A 22,387-nucleotide genomic window follows, 5' to 3' on the forward strand; every position below is an offset into this window, starting at 1 on the left:
GGGGAATGCTTTATCAGTTTGGGTGGATCAACGTGGAGAAAATGCAGTGCCTATGCAGTTTATCCTAGTGGGGGATGTTTTACGAGAATTTCCTTAACTGAGGGAATAGCATCACCACCCCACGTTCCACCCACTGTGACCACTTTGATGATGTGGACGCCCTTGTCCAAACCCCCCAACATACCCCACAATTTCCTCAACATCCCCTAAAATTTTCCACAAAGGGCAAATTTATGGGCATTTGGACTCTGTATGTATCCTTGCGTTGCATCCCCTAAATAAGAACTTACACCCCCAAGATGGAAAACCATGGACAAACCCTTCCATAGCAGTTGGTCGTGCTTCTAGAAGGGCATGTGCCCCCGCTAAATCCGCGAATGAATACCTTTGTTATATGTGATCACTTTGTGTTATAGGCTGTAATTTGTTGATCTGCTTTAACATGAAAGGGATAACACATTATGGAAAAGCTTTATATTTTCTTTTTAGAGTAGGCTAAACACAACAAAATGCCAGTACACTTCATGACGTAGAAATAATACCTTCTGGTAACTTCGACTGGGGCTAAGGGTAAAACGATTAGTCCTTGCCACCATAGCAAACGCTGTTTTGGTAATTTATGTTGTATATTGTTGGCTTTTTTGTCTATACGAGGTCGTCCACAAATGCAATTTCGTTCACGTTCCTTTCAGAAGTGAATTGTTTTCAGAAATGAATTTTATTTTTTAAATTCCGCATTTTTTTCTCCGGCGCGCCGACATGGGATATTTAGTACATCCCTGCTGTTCTGTTATGACTTCTCTTGAGTGACACGACAGATTTCTAGGTTCAAGTTTTAAAAGAAATTTCCCATGAAGTCCATATTTATTACGGGATGCAATCGAGGGATCGGTCTAGAATTAGTACGGCAATTGTGTCAGAAAAAAACTCGCCCAGAATACATATTTGCAGCGTGCCGTAAACCTGGAGATGCTAAGGTTCGAACTTCTCTATTCTCGTATTACGTATTACATAATCGAGTTGGTTTCTCGTATAATTATTTTACGTCGGTCTTGCATCACTTAGGTTTACATGCAATCGCGACGATATTACTGTTGACATTATGAATTGGATGAAAGAATGACAACAAGATAATTCCCCCATGCCTTATCCGGGATTCGAACCCAGGACTCTGGCTTCTCAGCTAGGTAGAGTCTTGTAGTATGTATAAATGCATGAATTCATTTATTTATTTGAGGCTGGGGGTAACATTATCGTATGAGGGAAACGGATTCCTTCAAATTTACAGGAGAAAGTACTTACGGAAATCAATTTCTCTAGCGTTGTGGAAGTTCCTGAATGTAGATATGATCCATTTTAATGTGAATGCGTGTTGTTTTCTGCGAAAATCTCTGTCAGACACGCTGTTTCTGCTCCTGCCATTTGCTTTCTGCACGAGAGTGCAATGTTCCGTGTGTTAAGATGATGCAACCCCGTAGCCAGTGTTTCAGCCTCGCCGTGCTTTCACTAGAACATGATGTATCGAGTATTTTTTTTAACTATGCTTGCCTAACCTAACCTAAACTGGTAAGAGTCTAGTTTACGTCCTTTTCATAAGGAATACGTGTCGCATATTGTTGGAAAGGTTATTGTATAAGGAATTCGACAATCTGTAAAAATTTATTATCCTTCGGACACCTCTAATTTTTTCGTCAATTTTTGACATTCGTACCTATGTATCTGCTTCGCGGAACATTCCTGAAGGTGTATCAACGTTGTTTTGATGAAATTAATTGCAATTTTTCACATTACCAGTACGTCTTTCTGAGGCCTTTTCGCTTGCCTGAGACGAACTAACCTATCCACGCGCCAATGGTTGGTGGGGCTAGCGCCAATGGTTCGCAATTATTTCCAATTTCTAGATCCTGATACTAACACGACACCAAATTTTAACTATGTTTCCTAACCTAACAGAACTAACCTATCCACGTGCCAATGGTGGAGAATTAATTTTCAACGAACAACATGAATTTCAGCTATGAAACATTCCCACATCACACAAAACACCTTCCCGATGATTGACAATGCTACAGGAACTTATTACGGTAAGTAGTTTCTTCTGTAAAAATAAATAAATGTGTCCGAAGGATAGTAAACAAGTACCCAACAGGTAATCTAAATCCCAAGACGAGGAAAAATTTCCTCGAGGAGAAAATCGAGAAAAGCCAATGTTGTCCGGATATGCATGATTGAACGTACTGAGGACATTTTTCGATCATAAAGCACATATTTAGGGGTGAAATGAGTGCTAATGGAACCCAACCTAACAGGCCTAACCTAACCTCGTAGGCATACCTCGTTCCCGTGAATGGTTAGTGACAGAAAGTGTAAAAAGAAAAACTTACTTACCCTACGGATGCCGGAGCGCCGGCTGTCTGCTAGCACAGTTTTGTAAACGTGCAAGAAGAAGTGCGCAAGAAGGACATAAACGAGCAAGAAGGAGTGGGCAACTAAGACATAAACTAGACTCTAGCCCCTAACCTTACGGAAAATGGTTTTTGGGGATAACGTGAATGGTTTTGGGGGCTAACGTCAATGGTTTGTGGGGCTAACGTCAATGGTTTGTGAGGCTAACGTCAATGGTTTGCAACGTATTTATCATAATTTCAAATCCGGGCACAAAAGTAGATATTTTCCGGTGAACGAGGTTGCAACACTGCATAAATCGACAAAACACACTCAGAACGCCCCCTAAACCAGTACGCTATCACGGCCATAATGTGTTACAGATTCGAAACAACAAGTAACAGTAAGTACTCGTAAATAGAAGAAATAAACATTATCTTAGTTAGAAATGCATTATATCACCTTAAGAAATGTTCCGCATTCCAAAATATTACGTTAGCAATGTAAAGAAGTCCGAAATATATGATTTGTAGGTGTTTCCCTCATACGATAAGGCTAGGTAAGCCCCAGAGTCGCTTTATGTGGTAATAAGGCCGGAAAAATTCCGACCTTGGATCACCTATTGTCACGGGTGGAACGCACCATATTCTACTTATAGTTAATCAACATTTTTTTTTACAGTTTCTGGGCAATGAATTACGATTAGTACTTGCATCTCCGAACAACACCTGTAACTCATATATTTCGTCATTTTTTACATTCGTACTTACCGATTGTGCATTGCGGAACATTGTGTAGTGTGTCATTTGGCTTTTCTCATGAAAATAATGTCCATAACAGTAATATTGCTCTTCCTTTTTCCCCCCTTCTGTTTCGCTTCCATAACAAAACAATATGAGGTAAGACTCTAGTCTACGTCCTTTTCCTAAGGAATACGTGTCATATATCGTTGGAAAGCTTATTTTATAAGGAATTCAACAACGTAAATCTCAAAGGAGTAAATCGAGAAAAACTGATGTTGTCCGGATATGCGTAATTGAATGTGAGGAATTTTTTCGATGATGAAGCACATATTTAGGGGTGAAATGAGTGCTAAAGGAACCTAACCTAACCTCGTAGGCATACCTCATCCCGTGAATGGTTAGTGGGGCTATCATGAACAGAAAGTGTAAAAAGAAAAAGGTACTTACCCGAAGAGATGCCGGGTGCCGCACCACGAACGCGCACCGCAAATGCAAAGAAGCAATCACCATGCAGATAAGGACGTAAAGTAGAGTCTAGCCCAATATGACGCGTGCCAGGTTGACTAGCATCGTGGATCAGTAGGTTCACAGTGTTTCCAATCTCGTTAACCGAAAAATGCCCACACATCATGCATATCCCCAAAAATCATTCAAGGATAGCCCCACAAACCATTCACGGTAAGGTTAGGTTAGGTTCAGTTAGGTTAGCAAAAAATAGTTAAAATTTGGGGTTATGACCGAAAAATGCCCCACATACCATTCCTGCATAGCCCCAAAAATCATGACGCATAGCCCCACAAACCATTCACGGTTAGGTTAGGTTCAGTTAGGTTATGCAAACATAGTTAAAATTTCAGGTCACGAATGTATATTTCGTTCCACCATGTTCTGGCGAAAGAATGGCATGGTTGGAAACACTGACAGGAGATTACATCATCAAACGTGCAGAACATCCGGGTCTCAAGTAGAGGAAGGAAAGAAAAACAACTGCCATTGTGCGTTTGAGATATACTTTTCGTCAAAAACACATGAATTCCCTCTCAAGAATATTCAACGATGAAAGAAAATACCTCCAGGAACTATCTAAATGCTACAAAAACTCATTTCAGTAAGTACTTTCTTGTGTAAAAATGAAGAAATCTGTTGTTCGGAGATGTAAGTGTTACCGAATTACGAAACTAAACACTGTTGATTAAGCATAAATATCCTTAGAATACATTCCCAGATGACAGCTAAAATTGAACAATTTTGTGTCATGGGTGGGACAGATACAGGACTGCCTCTTTACTTAAAAATAAATTTATTTTAATTTCTCTGAATTTTGAAATGAAAAATAAATTAATTATGGATAAAGGATAAAAGAAAAGGTAGTTGACCTTTGTTTATTCTAGTGGAGTTGAAGGGGAAATGTAACATATAAAGGAGAAATTAAAATGTTTTTGATGTCATGGGTGGCACACAATACAAAAGAAATAAATCAAAAAGTCAAAATAAATGAACAATATGTAAAATACCTTCTACCTTAATTATGTATAATACCGGGTGTCCCAAAAGTCTTTCCCTGATTACAAACTTTATTCATATCCGCTATATGCAATGTAGAGATTCCTGATTTGTGAACATTTCCGGTTTTCTGGGCACTGACACTGCTACACTACAGCCACATTACTCAAACCAGCAAGAAAAAAAACTTGGTTAATTTTGTAACATTTTGGCACCACTTTCACATCTCTACATTGCATATAGCGGATATGAATAAAGTTTGTAATCAAGGAAAGAATTCTGTGACACCCGGTACTTTAATTTTTATCTAAATGACAATTTTTAGATTGTTCATTTGCAAGCAAGGATAAAGTTAGCATTGCATTTAATTTTAAAAATTGAGGTTCAGAGGCACTTTGACATTGAATGCCCAATATACACTGAGTTGCGACCACCCCTCCAAATAACAAGGAACGACCCAGCAGTTGCTTGGATCACATAACCACTCCGACTGGAAGTATCATGGTGTATAGACACAACGCTACATGTTAGTCAAACAGCAAACGTTAAAATGGGAGGGGGTCAGGATTTAACGTCGTTCCAAAAGGGCATGATTGTGGGTGCCTGATCATCAGGTGCGTCAATAACCCAGACAGCGACACTGGTCGGATGTGCCTGTAGTGAAGGTGTAGAGAGAGTGGCAAGAAAACGAGGCAACGGCCACCAAGAGGCAGCGTACAGAAGGTGACACCGCAGGGAGAGCATCGAATGAAATGGCACGTGACAGCTGAATGCACCATCAGCATCTGGGAAATACAGGACCAATACAACAGTGGATGCACAACAGCCATATCCCATGCAATGGTGCGGCGCACACTGGCACGCATGAAGTTCCAGAGCAGATGACCCATTCCTCACGAAGCATCACTGCCGACTTGCCGCTTGGACCCACGAGCATGCTGATTGGACCATGGACGATTGGAAAAGGGTGTGTTGGTCCGATGAATCGTGGTTTTTGCTACACCAGTATGACAGGCATGTGCATGTGTGGCACCAACAGCACGAGGCTATGAACCCTTCCTTCATGGTGGGTGGTGGCAGCTGTATGGTGTGGGATTGCTTCTGTTGGCATGGACTGGGACCATTGGTGCGTATGGACCGCCGTGTGACATCCGTTGTGTATCAGGAGTGTGTTAGGGGACCACTTACACTCCACAATGCAACACTTCTATCCACACGGGGACAGCATTTTCCAGGATAACAATGCAGAATGCCATGGAGGCAGGACTGTATTTGCTTGACTGAAGGAACATTCCACAGAGATGCAGCATATGAATTGGCCCCCTAACTCCCCCGATCTTAATCCCATAGAGCATCTATTGGATTTTGTGGAACGAGCTCTTCGAACTATGCATCCTGCACCGCAGGAATATATGGTGTCAGATCCCTGTGGAGACATATCAGCACCTCGTGTAATCCAGGCCATCAGCTGAGCCAAAGGTGAATCAACAAAGTATTAGGTAGGTGGTCGCAATTCAGTGACCACTCAGTGTGTGTATCAGTGGCGTATGCTGAGACCAAGATCAGGGCTATCTCCAAATATAGTAGTGTTTGAATTTTATATGAAAATGTGTCCGGCAAAAAGAGGGGGGGGGCTCTTCCTCATTCATTTTGGATTTTTTTGTTTACATCGATATCTTGCCATTAAAAACAACAATAGTAGGCAATGGACATAAACTATTTCATGATTATTTATAAAGAGGAGTGGTCTATAACATGCAATATGTAGGACCTACATGCGAGTATGAAATAATAATTAACTTCTTACCTTACTTGAAGGCAAACTCCATTCTTCTCTCCTTTTCCGTGAATTTTTTTTTGTCACCTTATCGAAGAACGTGTCCTCACATGAATTTCTGATGTTGATTAGAATTCTGTTTTCCTTCACTTTTTCATTATGCAAACTGTCAGCAATCTTCTTTTGCAATTCAAGGAATGATCAATTCTTTGAGAACCGAATGTCTGTAAGTTACTGAACGCACGTATATGACTAAGTGATTTTTGGTGTTTATCGCAAGCAGTTACCAAATAGTTTAAATTACTAAATCCTGTTATATTCTAAGGACTTTTGTCGGTAGAAAAAAGCAAACATGCCCAGCAATACAACTTATGAAGTGCACTCGATCCAGTCAACCAAAGATATTTTTGGTAGCTGGTCTCGTGAAAACGCCTAATATATACCTTATTTTTGTCTTTCTGCACGACTGTAAAGTCCGGAAGAGGTGGAAGAGGCCTACCTGTCTATTATTTGCATCCTATCCTCGTAAGGAAGCCGTGAGAATGGCGTCTTGGAGACAAGTTCGGTGATTAAATCCATTTTCACACGCCCACGGAACAAAAACACAGAACAACACAACACATGTCAAAAACACAGCACAACAAAAGGGCCTCGATCACTGACATTTTTTTAAAAAGGATTCCCATCCATGAACACGATACGCGGGCAACACAAAGAACTCGGATCTCGGACACAACAAGTTTGACCATATATCCCTTCCTTTTGCGAAAACTACCACCGACCCGCGTGGTTGAAAACACGTGCGTGAATGGTTGCTATGACAACATGGATTGTTTATGTTGCCAAACGTATTTCAATGAGATGACTCGGGCCGAAACCCCACCGCGAGGGTGAAGGTTTTGACATTTTGACAGCGGGGGGAGGTGGGAGGGGTGTTGCTTGAAACAGAAGTAAACAGGATGGCAACATGGCTGACGTCATCAGAATGTCCCATATAGCTGCGACCGGCTGCGACCACAGTCGAATTTCATGGAGAAGCAGAGTGCCACCTTCAGGGGAAAATCACTAAATTTGGCGGATTTATAATGCTTGTATGTGACGAAATTCATGGAACTGGAAGAGAGACGGGCAATGCTCGAAGGGATGGAGGGGGGGGGAAGTGATGTAATTTTCATGAGGTATCCCCCTAGCTTGAATAATTTGCATTGGCACCCCCGCCTATATATTTTTTTCCAGCGATTTAGCGAATTTCGTATTTCCATTGTTGGCAACACTATAAACATCGCCAGGATGCAGAGAAGTCTTCACTCTCCAGCGCTTGGGGTTGGAAGCCAGCACCGGGGACCACCAAGGTCGTCCCTGCCAGCACAAATACGTCATGGGTTGAAAGGACCGCCTGCTGGTTCAAAGACTTTTCCCTCAGACGAAGAAGCCTGGCGATAAATAAAGACGACCTTACACTAGCGCTTTCCCCCGTGGTCCTTACGTGAGAGTGAAGCATCGGTTAAATTTGCTAGTCGATTATTTCCTGTATTTTAATATGGGCTTCGGCGATAGCCTAGGTAGCCTAGAATATACGCGCCTGGTGTGTATATATATATATATACACACACACACACACTACATTTCACAGCAAGTGGTTATTTCAATATTTGTTCAATCTTGCCTACACCCTGTCCCGGGATTCTCTGGATCGAGTGAACGAAACCAAGTCTGTGCGAAAGTAGTGATTCAAGTGGTCTCAACCAATGATCTCATGAGAGGGATAATGAATGCAGCTACCAGCTGTTTGCAGCACCTCACAAAATCTTTGCTCGACCAACTCACATTCTACCCTTTTCTACTGTTATGCACGACCTTTCTCCACAAGTTCCAGAGACAAGGTATAGGCTACAGATAGAGTGAAATCAATTTAATAGTTCTCTAGTTGATGCATGAGATTTGACTTTCTGTACCCTTTCACCAAGATAGGCTAATTTCTGTGGATGTTTAGTAGAGTAGACATTCCATATATATAAGTATATCCCTTGAAAATTACATTCTCTGGTCATGTTGAATCTATCGAGAGCTTGATGTGCGGTTAATTTTCCAGGAACTTCAAGAAATAGCAAGCAAGGAGAAAGGAGTGCATGTATTAGAACTAGGTAAGCATAACGTAGTCAGAATTTTTTTTATTATTATTATTATTTATGCAAGTATTATCCTGCTGAAAAACAGCTGGCTGGCCTTAGTACAGCAGTACGTATACATGTAAATACAAAAAAGTCATACAAGATTGAATGATAAAGAAGTGACTGTACAAAAGAAATACTAAATACAATAAGAGGTACAATAAAATATATATTAAAGTATACATGATAAGTGATTAAAATAGGCCTGATGAATGATTAAAATACAATTGATCTTTAGGCTCGTTGGAAATCATTATAACTACTGACTATGGAGTTTAAAAACTCATTATATTTATAATCTGTAGATGTTGTCAATAACGACCCTTTAGTACATACTTGATACGGTGTAGCTTGTATAGATATTCTCGATAAAAGCGTAGGGACAGAGTAGTAACCTAAAATTTTCTCAACGAATTTTATATCATTTCTGTTTCTTCTAGCTGAAAGGTATTCAACTTTTAACTTGTTCAATAATAGATTGTCATAACTATAAAATAATTTAAACAGTTTAAATCTAAAATATAAATAGGAAAGGAATTTCTTTGATATATTCTCAATGATGTCACATTTTCCAACACCACAGGAAAAATTCCATGTCACAACTGAATTCCAGAATGGTTCTGACAAATGCCATATACATAACTAAGAGAAGGTGGAGGTTGTTCAGACCTTGCCATTTGTTTATGACCCAACCTGTCAGTTTTCTACTTTTTGACACCATATGATTAAGATGCACCTTAAAGCTAAGTTTCCTGTCAAGAAAAACCCCAAGATCCTTAACATCTTCTACAAGACTAAGATTCAAATTGTCTATGTTATAATTGTAGCAGGAGTGCTGTCTCTTGCGTGAGAAGGTCGCTGCAACTGACTTAGAAAAGTTGATAGAAAGTTGATTATCATCTAACCACTTCTTAATTGCATTAATGTCCATTTGTAGTTTATAATGGTCATTTACATCATTAATCTCTGCATACAGCTTAAAGTCATCAGCATACAAAAGACATTTCGAATACTTTACAACATCTTCTATATCATTTAGAGGTACACCTTTGTTGATAAAACCAGGTTTGGAAAGAGCATTTTGAAACCTGACTTTAAACAATCTGTGCCTAAGATAATTACTAAACCAGTTACAATAAATCGGTGTACAACCATAGTTGCTAAGTTTAGCAACCAAAGTTTTATGGTTCACAGAATCAAAAGCCTTAGACAGATCTAGGTAAATAGCATCTAATTGATGTCCATTGCTAAAAGCCTGAGAGATGTCTGTTAAGAATACTGAATGATTTGTACTTATTGATCTCCCAGCCATAAATCCATGTTGGTTGATACTAATCTTATTCTTAAAATTGAAATAGAGTTATTTGAAAACAATTTGTTCAAACAACTTACTAAAAATATTAATAATTGAAATAGGTCTAAAATTAGATACCTCAGTGTTTCCTCTCGCTTTTGGGATAGGGATAATTGTTACTTCTTTCCACATTTTCGGGTATGTACCACTTGATAGAGACCTGTTGAAGATGCTGCACAAAACAGGAGCAAGTAAATTACTGCACCCCTTGAAAATATAATTAGGAATGCGTTGAATGCCGGAATCACTTCTGGGTTTAAGTTTACGAAAAGCATCTAAGATTTCCTTTTCATCAATAACTGGAGGAAATATTGGCATACTAGACCACTCTTTATTTGCATAATTACCATTTGAAGGAAGAGAAAAATTCTTTTCGAACATTTCACAAAATATATCAGCTATTTTTTGTTTGTCAGTTAAAATTCCGTTAACAGGATCCAGGATACAAGAGTCACTGGATGTTGAAGATTTAACTTTTTGCAAAATGAATTTTTGTCTTGCATAAAACAAAAATTTAAATCATTGTAATAATTAAATTTCGCATTTCTTACCTTCTTCTTTACTGCTTTCCTAATAGACACAAATTTCAAAAACCATGAAATGTTTTTGTCACAAAATATTTATAATAATATTTATGTTTCCAAGAATTGTTGTTAATCTTTTTTCTTGACTTTTACAATTTCTGTATATTTTAAATTGTACATATAATTAATTTTATATGTTTTAAATTATATTAAACAAAAATAAATTTTTGATTAAGAGATGGCATTATGACTAAGTATACTCCTTGAAAATAGATGTTCTTTGTGAGTCTCTCTTCATGAATTTCATCGTACCCTCACTCATTCTCACCGTTGAGATTTGCCAGAAGTGGCAGCAAATGGTACTAAATAACAAAAATCAAATGAAACTCACATAACTAGAGATTTGGTCCTGAAATGTGGCCTTTGTATCAACAGAGTTGCTACACGTTTGGAAAAGAGGGAATTTCACAGATCATCTGGAATTAATTAACGTGCATTTTGGTGTCTGAAAGAGAAAAAGTTCAAGCAGTTCACTTCCACTTCTGGATTTGGTTCTTGTGATTCCACTCCCAAAAAAGATTCATTTTCGAAACTTGTTTCTTTCATTCTTATGATTTTCCAAAATTATGGTTCCTTCAAATTTCCGTAATAAATTTTCATTCTTATAATACTAGATATCAGAAAGAATATCAAAGTAAAACTTGCAGTCCAGATATGTGATTGATAACTAAAGTACCTTGACAATATGATATTAATTATCAGAGAGGTTGGTGAAGATGAAGTTATCGTCTATTATTTTATAGATCTTAGTCTTGTTGGCATTTCCTATAGAATTCCTATATGCAACAAAAATTTCTCCAGATGCTGTGTACTTATAAATGTAAGCAAAAAAGCAGCATTTTCTACGACACTATAAATCCGCCAGAAAATGAAAAATTGTGTATAGTTCATGAACTTTATCTGTTGTTTTTATATTGTGGAGATCTGTTATGGTGAAGTAATGTACCTCTGTTACCTTAGCCTGAATGAAAGATGAACGTGATTGTAGCACCCAATAGTAGGGAGAACATCCATGATGACGAACGTTCCGGGTGCCCATCTGTCATTACGGACGAAACGCTGAGTACAGTTGACGAATTCATCAAGAACGATTGGCACGTCACACTGGATGAAATTAGTGAACAGTGCACTGATGTTTCACGAACAATTCTTCATGAAATTGTCAAAGATCATCTGAAGTATGGGAAAATTTGTGCAAGGTGCGTCCCTCGCTTCCTTAAATTTCATAACTGATGAGGAACTGGACTGGCGGCAGAAGAATATGAAGCTGTGTTACAAAAACTCGTTACATGTTATTATAAATGCTTAAATATACATGGAGACTATGGAGAGAAGTAGTTTAAAGTTTGTTGTTAATAATCACAAAGTTTTTTCAAACAATATTTGTTAGTTTTTTTTAAAATTCAAAAACGGGTACTACTTTCCATATGGCCCTTGTACATTATTCTATGAATTATTTCTTTAAAATCAACCTGATTTAAATGAATCCACCTTGTAACGTGGGCAATTTTATTCTAACATATAGTTTTATTTGAACCAAAAAGGTTGTGTTTATAGTTTAAAGTAATTCTATTAGAGGCTTAACTGTGGTTATTCATTTTAAATTTCATGTTTCAGATGTTAGAGATTATGACAAATACGACGAAATAGTGGAGAAAGTGAGCAGCATCGTTAAGGATGATGGTCTCAATGTTTTGTTTAATAATGCTGGAGTTGCAACTAAATTCACGCGTTACAACTTGGTAAAGCCAGATCATATGTTGGATAACTTCACAATAAACACCGTGTGTCCACTGATGTTAGCAAAGGTGAGAAAACATAGAGACAAAAAAAAAATCATTCATCTGTTACTTGCGATGTTCGGCATTGGTCCGGTCGGTAGTGTATGTGCCGTGTGGAAGACCGGGGTTCACTTCCCAAGATGGGTGATCTCAGGTGGGAATATTCTATGCATAAAATTACTATAATCGGTACATCCTGGAGGACAACCCTGGGTGGGGGGGGGGTGACAATAAAGGTGCCTGGAGCTAGGTGCTGATCGCATTAACTCCAACTTGGATTGAGATTGTGTGGAGTCCTACCCCCCCCCCACCCATTGGTGGTGATTTAGTTCCAAAATTGGGGGTCAAGGATAGTATACTTTCCTTTGGTAGATAAGGTTTAGCATAGTGTAGGGGTGGAGGGTACAACTGCCTTCCATAATCACACCATCTATGTGCCTTCATGGCAGGTATAATACGAGGGGAGAATATAAAGTTTTGAGCCTCACATGAAAGAAGTGATGCTAGGTAGTTAAAATTTTGGAGGATTGAAGGTGTGATTTTTTTGGATACACTGTGTGAACTTTATGAAATTCGCATGTTTTCTTCTATTTTTTTGTCAGGTTGAAAATGAATGAAGTGTCAGAGAAGAGAGTGGCCGACAGGGCCATGATTCGGTACCTCTGTCGGCAAGGCCTCACTGCACAGGCTGCTTTGGTCGAGTGTGGCTTCCCCGCACTTCCCCATCCACCTTATTCCCCCAGTCTGCCCCCGTCAGATTTTCATCTTTTCCCTGCCATTAAGAATTCACTTTGAGGACATCACTTCCACATGGACGAAGGTGGTCATTCAGTGGTGTGAGATTCAGGAGAAATCATTCTACCAGATGACTGTAAACAAATTGAAGCACAGAATGCATAAGTGCATTGATCTGCCGAGTGATTATAGATTATGTGATTATGTAGAGAAATCGTAATGAGAAACTGTAGCTCAAACACCCCTTACCTGTGAGGCTCAAAACTTTTCACTCTCCCCTCGTACATATGATAATTTTACCATATTTTTTTTCCAAGTGATATTTATCCAGTTTGAAATGGGATTAAGTAATGCTCTCATACTGATTATCCTCTAATAATGTATTTTAGGAAATTTGTATTTAGTTTCACCAAATTATCATTTCAATTAATAGTATTCCACTAACCTGAAAATCATTAACTAGTTAAGTAGTTAATATTTTTAGTTTGTTTCTAATTCGTTATTGAACATTGCTTTTCTATCTCTTGTGGCAGGTGATGAGACTGAAACTTGGAACATTTCACAAATGGGATTGTGAGATGAAGAGTCTAAAATGTGCCTGTGTTTGAGTAATGCTGTTTGTAAAATGTTCAAAATGCTTAATTTATTTTAAAAATATGTAAATTGAATTGTTTCACAGCAGTTACATTTATAGTGACATCAAGTTATAATAATTGTTTGCCCAGCCTCTGTACTACGGTATGTTTTGTTTAAAATTGAAAGTATAATAAATCAAAAATTAATGACCTAAGTTTTTACAGTAACTCAAAATATTTTTTTACATACCTAAATACATAAATATGTGTACCATTTAGTGGCATGACAGACATCCAATCTGTATTCAATTTCTGCCCTCGTTCGTACTTGCACATTGCCTGGGGATGTTCTGTATTGTTTTGTTTTATTATACTTTTAAGGTGGACACCCTGTATATGATTATCGATTATGAACAAGTGCTTTGTACATTGCAGGCCTTTGTACCTCTGCTGAAGAAGGCCTCTGAGAAAAACTCCCATTTGCCTCAAGGCTCTTCAAGAGCCGCTATTCTTAACATGAGCTCTGTTCTGGGATCCATAGCAGAGAATGACCAAGGAGGCTTCTATCCATACAGGTGCAGCAAGGTATGGTATATTTTGCTATCAATAGGCACAGATCAAGTTTCAGCTTGTCAGTGTTTACTGTGAATCATTTCCCATTTATGGAGTCTGTTTCATTTATATGTGAAAGAACCCATCAATATCTTTCCAACGCTGTTAGAATTACTTCTATATTGCCGAAATATTGCAATTTAAATTAAACAAGATGTTGAAAAAAATGGTCAAAATCTCACAGTTTGCAACACTGTAATTCCGGAAATACAAAAGATATAGATCTACAACTTCGGCATATTTTGCTACCTCAGGTGACCCTTCCAGTATGCCAAATTTCAAATGAATCAAAATGTGAGAGTTCGAAAAGTGACTCTTGATTTGTTGATTTCACGTGGAAGGGCCCAATGAGTGTTTTCGTTCATGTCTAGATGGCTTAACAGGGAACAAATATCGCTGGCTTGGTGACCAATCATGTTAAGTGATCAACTTATGAGCTCACCACCAGTGTGCCCAGGTTCGAATCCCAGCCTGGGTCTTGGTGTTCATTGTGAGTATCCCTTATCAATTTCATCATGTTGCTCATCCTCATCATTGCAATTAGCCAAAAGGGTCAGAAAAGTGATGCTACATAACAAAAATACAAAATGCAAAGTACTTTCACCACACTGCGTAATAATACAGCTGTTTTAATTACACCACAGCATGAGTAGCAGAAGTCCCACACCGTGGTCATGTGGTCTAAGGTGCACTGGCCCTCGCTGGCTGTTATGCTATGGGTTATTATTATGAGTAGCAGGAGATTAATCTTATTGGTATATTTGGCAACCTAAAAAGAATGGTCTATTTTTGTTTTGTGTGTTACGTTCATTTGATTAGACTTGGAAGTTTAAAAAGGGATCGAAACCACTGTGCAATGTTCCTCCACTAGGGTTCAAACTCAGGATTCTTGATTACAAGATGACAGTTACCACTGCACCATGAAGGAGACTCGTGACCTATTTTAAAAGCCCATATAGTTGCAAGAATCACAAGTTTCAAATATTCCTTCTTGTATTTATGATAGATGCGGTAAAAGCGGTTTAAAATTACTTACGTGAAATTTAGAAAATTTTGCACTTCCGCATTGCACAATTTAATGGTTAAATCCTATTAATTTCGAAGATCCACTGTCTTCATTCACAAAAGGGTACGGCGTTTGAAGCAGAGTGACACAGTACCATCTCCGCTTCAAACGCCATACCCTTTTGTGAATTAAGACAGTGGATCTTCGAAATGAATAGGATTTAACCATTAAATTGTGCAATGTGGAAGTGCAAAATTTTCTAAATTTCACGTAAGTAATACTTCTTGTATGTTATGGATTTTTCCTTTTTTTTTTTTGTACATATGTATAAATCGCATAAAAAATGTACTTATAGTTTTCCAGTTTTGCTCCTAAATGTGATAAGTCTCTTATGGGCATTTAGTATCATTGTTTACTAAGATAAATAAAGTGAGGATGGGATTGTCATTGCAGAAGGTTTACGAAGATGTTCTTACTTTCAGGCTGCCTTGAATGCCGTCTCCCGCTCATTAAGTTTAGATTTAATGGATGACAAGATAATGGCGGTAAGCCTCCATCCTGGCTGGGTGGTGACAGATATGGGAGGAAAAAATGCACAACTGTCGGTTGAAGAGAGTGTTAGTGGACTGTTAAATGTGACTGCTAACTTATCAGAAAAGCAGAATGGTTCTTTTCTGCAGTACGATGGGAAACAGTTACCATGGTGATACAGATAAAAATGGGGAAAGAGATAGTTGGGATCTTGTAGCTATTTGAATCATAATTTGTTTTGTAATTTCCATTAAGTTGGGTCTTAATCTGTTCCATTTATGAGAGGAACCTTGTTGATTTTGAAACTTGTTAAACTTGTTCTCTAAACTTCTACCAATGTTTACATTGGTAGTTAACCCAGTGATTGCTTTTATAAGTGTAAAATTGTATTATGATGGCTGTAATATTGACAAATATATTTTTCTATTGAGAATGATATTTATGAATAATTTATGCTCCCATTGGTCAGAAAAGAAAAGAAAGTTCCAATGTTAGGGTAAAAGAAAATGATTCTGCGTAACTTGTAACTAGGAACCTTGAATTTTTGTAAACACGATGACTCCAGAGTCATTAATTGTTGCAAGAGAACTATTTATACAGTGGAACCCCATGTTCCTATGTTTTACACTTGGAGGAAAAGTAAGTCTTAATTCCAGTGTTTTAATTTTGTGATTTTCTGCCACTTTTGGCTAATTGCGAAGATGAGAGTGAATAGTGGTAAGATGAAAGGACAGTGACAAACAGAAGAACAGCACACAACTCGAGTTCCACAGAAAATTATAATGTCTATGAATCCAGACCCTCACATAACCTCAATAGTCTGCAATTTGCAATCCAGGGTGCGCTGAAGCGAGGTTTGACAATTTGGTGCCTTCTGGAAAGGTTACCGTTCACACCCCATGTAGTGTTTGTATATGTACAACATTTAGGGTTCGACAAGGTGGGTCCACTTGAAAAACCCATTTTAAAATCCAGTGGGTTTTTCATTAACTTTGGTATTTCAATGATTTCTGAAATGAAGGAATGCTAGAGTACTAATGAAGATTGCATTTTAGATTCTTAGAATGCGATCATGACTGTCATCATAACTCGAGATTAATTTTGCTATCTAAAATGCACAACACTTGTAATATTGATATGAAGTAGAACGAAATATCAGAGCTCAGTCCACCAATACAAACGTTTAATCTTTATTAAGAAATTACATGGGCCTATATTAAGCTGTACATATAAGCTGTAAATAAAAATCACTGAAGTCAATTTCTCTGTAACTACCATCGTTGAGGCGCTAGTGTGAATTCTTAAATGAAGAAACTACGCAAATGAAAATATGTTGCTTTCAGTCACCATATGAAATATATTCTAATAAATAAAATTCACTGAACTCGGATCTGAAGTCAGTTTCTTTCGATCTTCTATCGGGGAATACTATCTATACTATCGCTATTGTATTATGCTTGTGACTGAAGTCAATAGTACACATCTGCAATTGATCTCTTGATGCTTCTGACAAAAGTCATAATGTATCTTATATCGTAATATATCCATTATTGATACAACATCTGCTAATATCAATTCAAACATACAAACTTGCTATCCACAGAGGCACAGAGGTAACCAGGAAATCGTAAGAGAATAAAGGATAAAAAATAAACATTACTGTGGTTTAGCAGTTTGTTGTGGTTCACATGCATTTGTAATCATAAAATAATGTAAATTTGACATAAGAATATTATTATTTTGGGGGTTTCACCCAGTGCTCGAAGTAAGGGAGGAAGATGGATATAAAGTGTCATTTTGATGTTAAAATGGTGAATATACAAGGCTTATATGTTGTAACAAATATTTATTACAAGCACCAAAAGAACTAAAGTACTGTGTTTCAACATGCCCCCCACCCCTAGTTCAATACACCTATACCAGCGCTTGATAAGAGCACTAATTCCACAGGAAAAAATCTTTTGGATGCATGCGTAATCACTCATGCACCACTGACTGGACTTCGTCGTCATTCTGGAACCTCGCTCCACTTAGTCCATCTTTCAGTGGGCCAAAGGTGTGTAAATCGGAAGGTGCGAGATCGGGCAAATATGGAGGGTAGGGTGAACACTCAAAGTTTAGTTCATGATGGTAGACAGAGTGACATTGGCAGTGTGTGGTCTCACATTGTTATGCAGCACGTCGTTCTGCAGAATGGCTCGTTTCAGTTTTTCACGCAAAAGGTTGGAGTAGATGGTACTTGTTGAGTTGGTGTTTTAAGTCCACTTTATGCACAGTAAGGCTAATCGGGACTGGACCTACAATTTTTAAAGTGTGATCTGAACCAGTGCGCCATGTGCCTCCACCAGGTATCGCACCGGAACCCCTTGATTACAAGGCGAGTAGGTGGTACTGTTTACTGTTTACACTATGACCTCTGGGCATCTAATGTACAAGAATTGGCCTCTCTTGGTCCCAAAACAAAGTTAACATGACCTTTCTGGCAAGTCCTCCACTGGAGCAATGTTGCTTTCCGTGACTGCAGTGACGGAGCAACGTGGATGCGGAGAATCTTCAACACTGGTTATGCCCTGTTTGAACTTCTCAGCCCACTTGTACACTTGTGATCGACTCATACAGTTGTCACCGTACTGAACTGTCATGCGACGATGAATTTTTATCCATTTCACGCCTTCAGTCAACAAAAATCTCACGACACTTCGCTGCTGCAGCTTGGAGCACTCCTGTAAGGGTGCTGCCATTTTGTGTTACTGTTTCCCAGCATCCCGTGTGCGAGGCAGGCGTATCAGCCTAGCTATGAATAGCTTGCATATGCCTTCACAAGATAACAAACATATAACAATCATGTCGTATTTTAGATTTTTTATACTATTTTTCTGGTTATTTATTGAATGCTTACTTACTCGGATCCTCTTCTACCCAAAGGTGTCGAGGTTTTGCAGAGAGCTCTCCATTGGTTACTATCCTCTGCTATCTTCCTTCCTTCATCCCATTTAATGCCTCTTCTGTTCAGGGTCTGTCTGTTCAATGTGCTTGTTCCATAGTTTTTCTTGTATGTACGCATTGCTTGCATTGTAGTTTACGGTTATTACAAGCATAAGAGAACATTTTTTCTTTGTGACGTTTCAGGAGAACACACGCTCCTTTCATCAGACATTTATTTTCATTTTGACTAAGGCCCCGGCGCCCACCCAGCGTCGAATAACATGGGTACCTGGGGGAAACCCTGGGGGGTAAAGGCGGTCAGGGGCGTGATGCTGATCACATCACCCCCACTCACGACCGGATCAAGAAAGTGTGGGGCGTTACCCCCACACCCCCTATACGCCTTCATGGCGTGGTGTTATGCACAGGGGAGCACTTTACCTTTTTTTTTTTTACCTAAAGATACAGTTATAACAATGGTTAGCAATTTTTTTAAACAAAAAGAATCCCTTATATAATGGATGTTGTCAATTTTACATTGTTGTAATATAGCAACTTAACTGTGAAAAGAAGCAGTCTGTTTTATTTTTATTTCAGATTTTTTTTTTAATAAAAAATTATGAATTCCAAATATCATCAGGTAATTCAAATTCATCATTGTTTTCACAAAGTCTCTTGATGTTTTCTGTTACATTAAATTTTAAAGATGGTGGCTTACTCCATTTGTGAAAAAGAAAGCTCCATACTGGATCTATGTTACCATTTTCATTATTTAATTTATTCCAGTGTTCTTCTGCAATGAACGAAGATTGCCAGACATTCAACTCTATGTTTCCCGTTAATCTTTTTAAAACCCTTCTCTTTTTAATCAAATGCTTCTCTTCGATGATATGAGTTGACAAACCTGTTCTTGGGTTTAGATTTATAATGTCCAAATCGTGTTCGTGCCATCTTATTGCCATTGTCCTTGCTGTTTGTCCCACATAATCCTTGGAACATGAACAACTTATATTATATATTCCTGTGGTTTCCACATCTGGTAGAGAGTTTCTCGTTAAAAAATTACTAACCATTGTTATAACTGTATCTTTAGTCAAAATGAAAATAAATGTCTGATGAAAGGAGCGTGTGTTCTCCTGAAACGTCACAAAGAAAAACTGTTTTCTTATACTTGTAATAACCGTAAACTACAGGAAAATAATTCTTGTTCCATGTTTGCCGTGGTCTTCCTTGGTGCCTCTTTTTTTCCTATTCCTCTTGATCTTGCCTCCCATATTTTCTTTGGTATTCTTCCATCCTTCATTCTATTAACATGGCCAAACCATCTCAGTTGTGCCTCGATGACATTTTGTTCCACTGGTTTTGAATTTAGAGTTATCCTGATCGTTTGATTCCTAATTCTATCTCTTCTTGTTTTTCCAACCACTCTTCTTAAATATTTCATTCCCGCTGTCTGTATCTGCTGTATCTGCCTACTTGTCGATACCCACGATTCGCTCCCATATAGCATAGTTGGTAAATACGTTGATTTATATATTGCCATTTTTGTTTTCTGGCTGATTTATTTCTTTCCTATAAACCCCTGATTGATATCATAATATAGTTTGTTTGTGTTTTGTATTCTTGTATTTAATTCTCCATCTATTCTTCCATTGCTGTTGATGGTGATTCCGAGGTATTTAAAACTCGTAACTTGTTCCAGTTCTTCATTTTCAAACTCTATTATGCATGGTTTCTCTTCTCTGGCTATTCTCACAATTTTTGTCTTATCTTTATTTATTTTCATTGATTTATTTAATAGGCTAGTATTTATAATATTCAAGTTTCTTTATTGAATGCACCTTGTACTAACCCTAAATTTGATTTGAAAACTATACTTATTACACAAAATAAACGCTTCCTTTCTAATGACACATGTAAGTAGTTACTAGAATATTAAGTTTATTCCTGTGTAAAGAAGTCCGATTTTGTTTCTGAAATTTTTACAGCAGAATTAATCAAGTTTCCATGATTTTGCATAACTAACAGGATAATTCAGACCAGAAAGTGTGGTGTCTGTAAATAAACTCAAAATTTTGTGTTCCTTTATTTCCCATTTTGCAGTTCATTTCACCTTATTCCATGCTAAAACTTGGTAGGAAAGTGTACCTCACACCTTTCAAATCCATGAAAAATTAACATTACGGCATGGTATTTCACATTTCATGTTTCTGTCAAAAACAAAATATGCATGCCTCTAGCAATGTTAGATCACATTTAATATTGGTCCATCCGTAGAAAATACTGGGTGATCCATTTGAGATGTCAGAAAAGTAAACCTTTATACACAAGAGGTTAATGTACATATCTCTGAGCAGTTTGTTGTAATATAAGCAGAAAGGATGTAAGTTTCGAATGAGTGGAGGTTTACAGACTTTAGCCACATGGCGACGCTAATGTGCATGGTAACAAAAGTGGTGATCACGTCACAACACTGCACACAGTATGTCGTATGGTATGCGAAATTCTCGAGTATTAATGTATGCTTCTGTCGCCATGCAGCTGAAGACTGTAAACCTCCACTCACTCGAAACTTACATCTTTGTGCTTATATTACAACAAGCTGCTCAGAGATACATACATTAACCTCTTGTGTATAAAGGTGTACTTTTCTGACATCTGAAATGGATCACCCAGTATATTAATTACTAGGGTGTAGCGTTCAAAATAAGTATTGGATTGTTACACATGAAATCTTGGATTTGATAGTGAAACAGTAACTCGGTGGAAAGGAACTTTTATAAACCAAAGTAGGCACGATTGGATGCTATACACTTCTCCTAACAAGAAGTGCATTAATGCCACTTTCCTAGAAGTTCGACATTCTATTCTAGACTAAAGAAACTACCCAATAGCGTTTTTGACAGCTGCTTTCCTGCCTAAATTATGGTCCCAATTATTAAAATAGTGGTAGTTGGTTGGCAAGAGATCTGGTGAGTATGGTGGATGCAGAAGAGTCTCATAGTGCAAGCTGTGTAGTTTTTGCACTGTTGTTCTCTACACTGGAGGCCTTTGCATTACCTTTACGTAACTTGTGTTTTACTTAAGTTGAATTTGTAAATGCTTCTGTGTAACTTTGTAAGAAACTGCAGTATTTATTATTACTATATGGATGTATATTATTTACACAGTATTATTTTATAAAGTCAAACATCACACAGACAAATGCCAAACGCCGCCTCGTGTGGTGCAAGGAGCTTCGAAACTGGACCATAGAACAGTGGAAAACCGTTGTGTGGAGTGATGAATCACAGTACACAATGTGGCGATCCGAGTGTAGGGTGTGGATGTGACTAATGACTGGTGAACGACATCTATCAGCCTGTATAGTGCCGACAGTAAAATTTGGAGGTGGTGGGGTTACAGTGTGTTCATGTTTCACCTGGGGGGGGGGGGGCTTGGCCCCCTTTATGCTTTACATTGCAATGTCATGGCACAAGCTTACATTGACATTTTAACAGCTTTCATGCTGCCTACTGTCGAAGACCAGTTCGGGGATGACCATTGTATCTTTCAACATGACCGAGTACCCGTCCATACTGCAGGGCTTGTGGGGGAGTGGTTTGACAACAACAACGTCCCACTAATGGACTGGCCTGCGATCCACATCAATACCTCTTCTCATTTTGGCACTCTGCGAGGAATGGGCTGCCATTCCTCAGCAAA

General features: G+C 38.2%; 1 protein-coding gene across 1 annotated transcript; it reads left to right on the top strand.

Moving 5' to 3' along the window:
- The first annotated feature begins 789 nt into the window (after nucleotides 1–789).
- Nucleotides 790–16,193, top strand: sni (SDR family oxidoreductase sniffer). Its single transcript, XM_083126061.1, has 5 exons — nucleotides 790–977; nucleotides 8,501–8,552; nucleotides 12,135–12,325; nucleotides 14,044–14,193; nucleotides 15,709–16,193. The coding sequence occupies exons 1-5, from the start codon at nucleotides 852–854 to the stop codon at nucleotides 15,931–15,933; spliced, it is 744 nt and encodes a 247-aa protein (XP_082982187.1). The 5' UTR covers nucleotides 790–851; the 3' UTR covers nucleotides 15,934–16,193.
- Nucleotides 16,194–22,387: the final 6,194 nt, after the last annotated feature.

This window comes from Lepisma saccharinum, chromosome 7 (assembly GCF_977018435.1).
Source record: "Lepisma saccharinum chromosome 7, izLepSacc3.1, whole genome shotgun sequence".
Classification (NCBI taxonomy): domain Eukaryota; kingdom Metazoa; phylum Arthropoda; class Insecta; order Zygentoma; family Lepismatidae; genus Lepisma; species Lepisma saccharinum.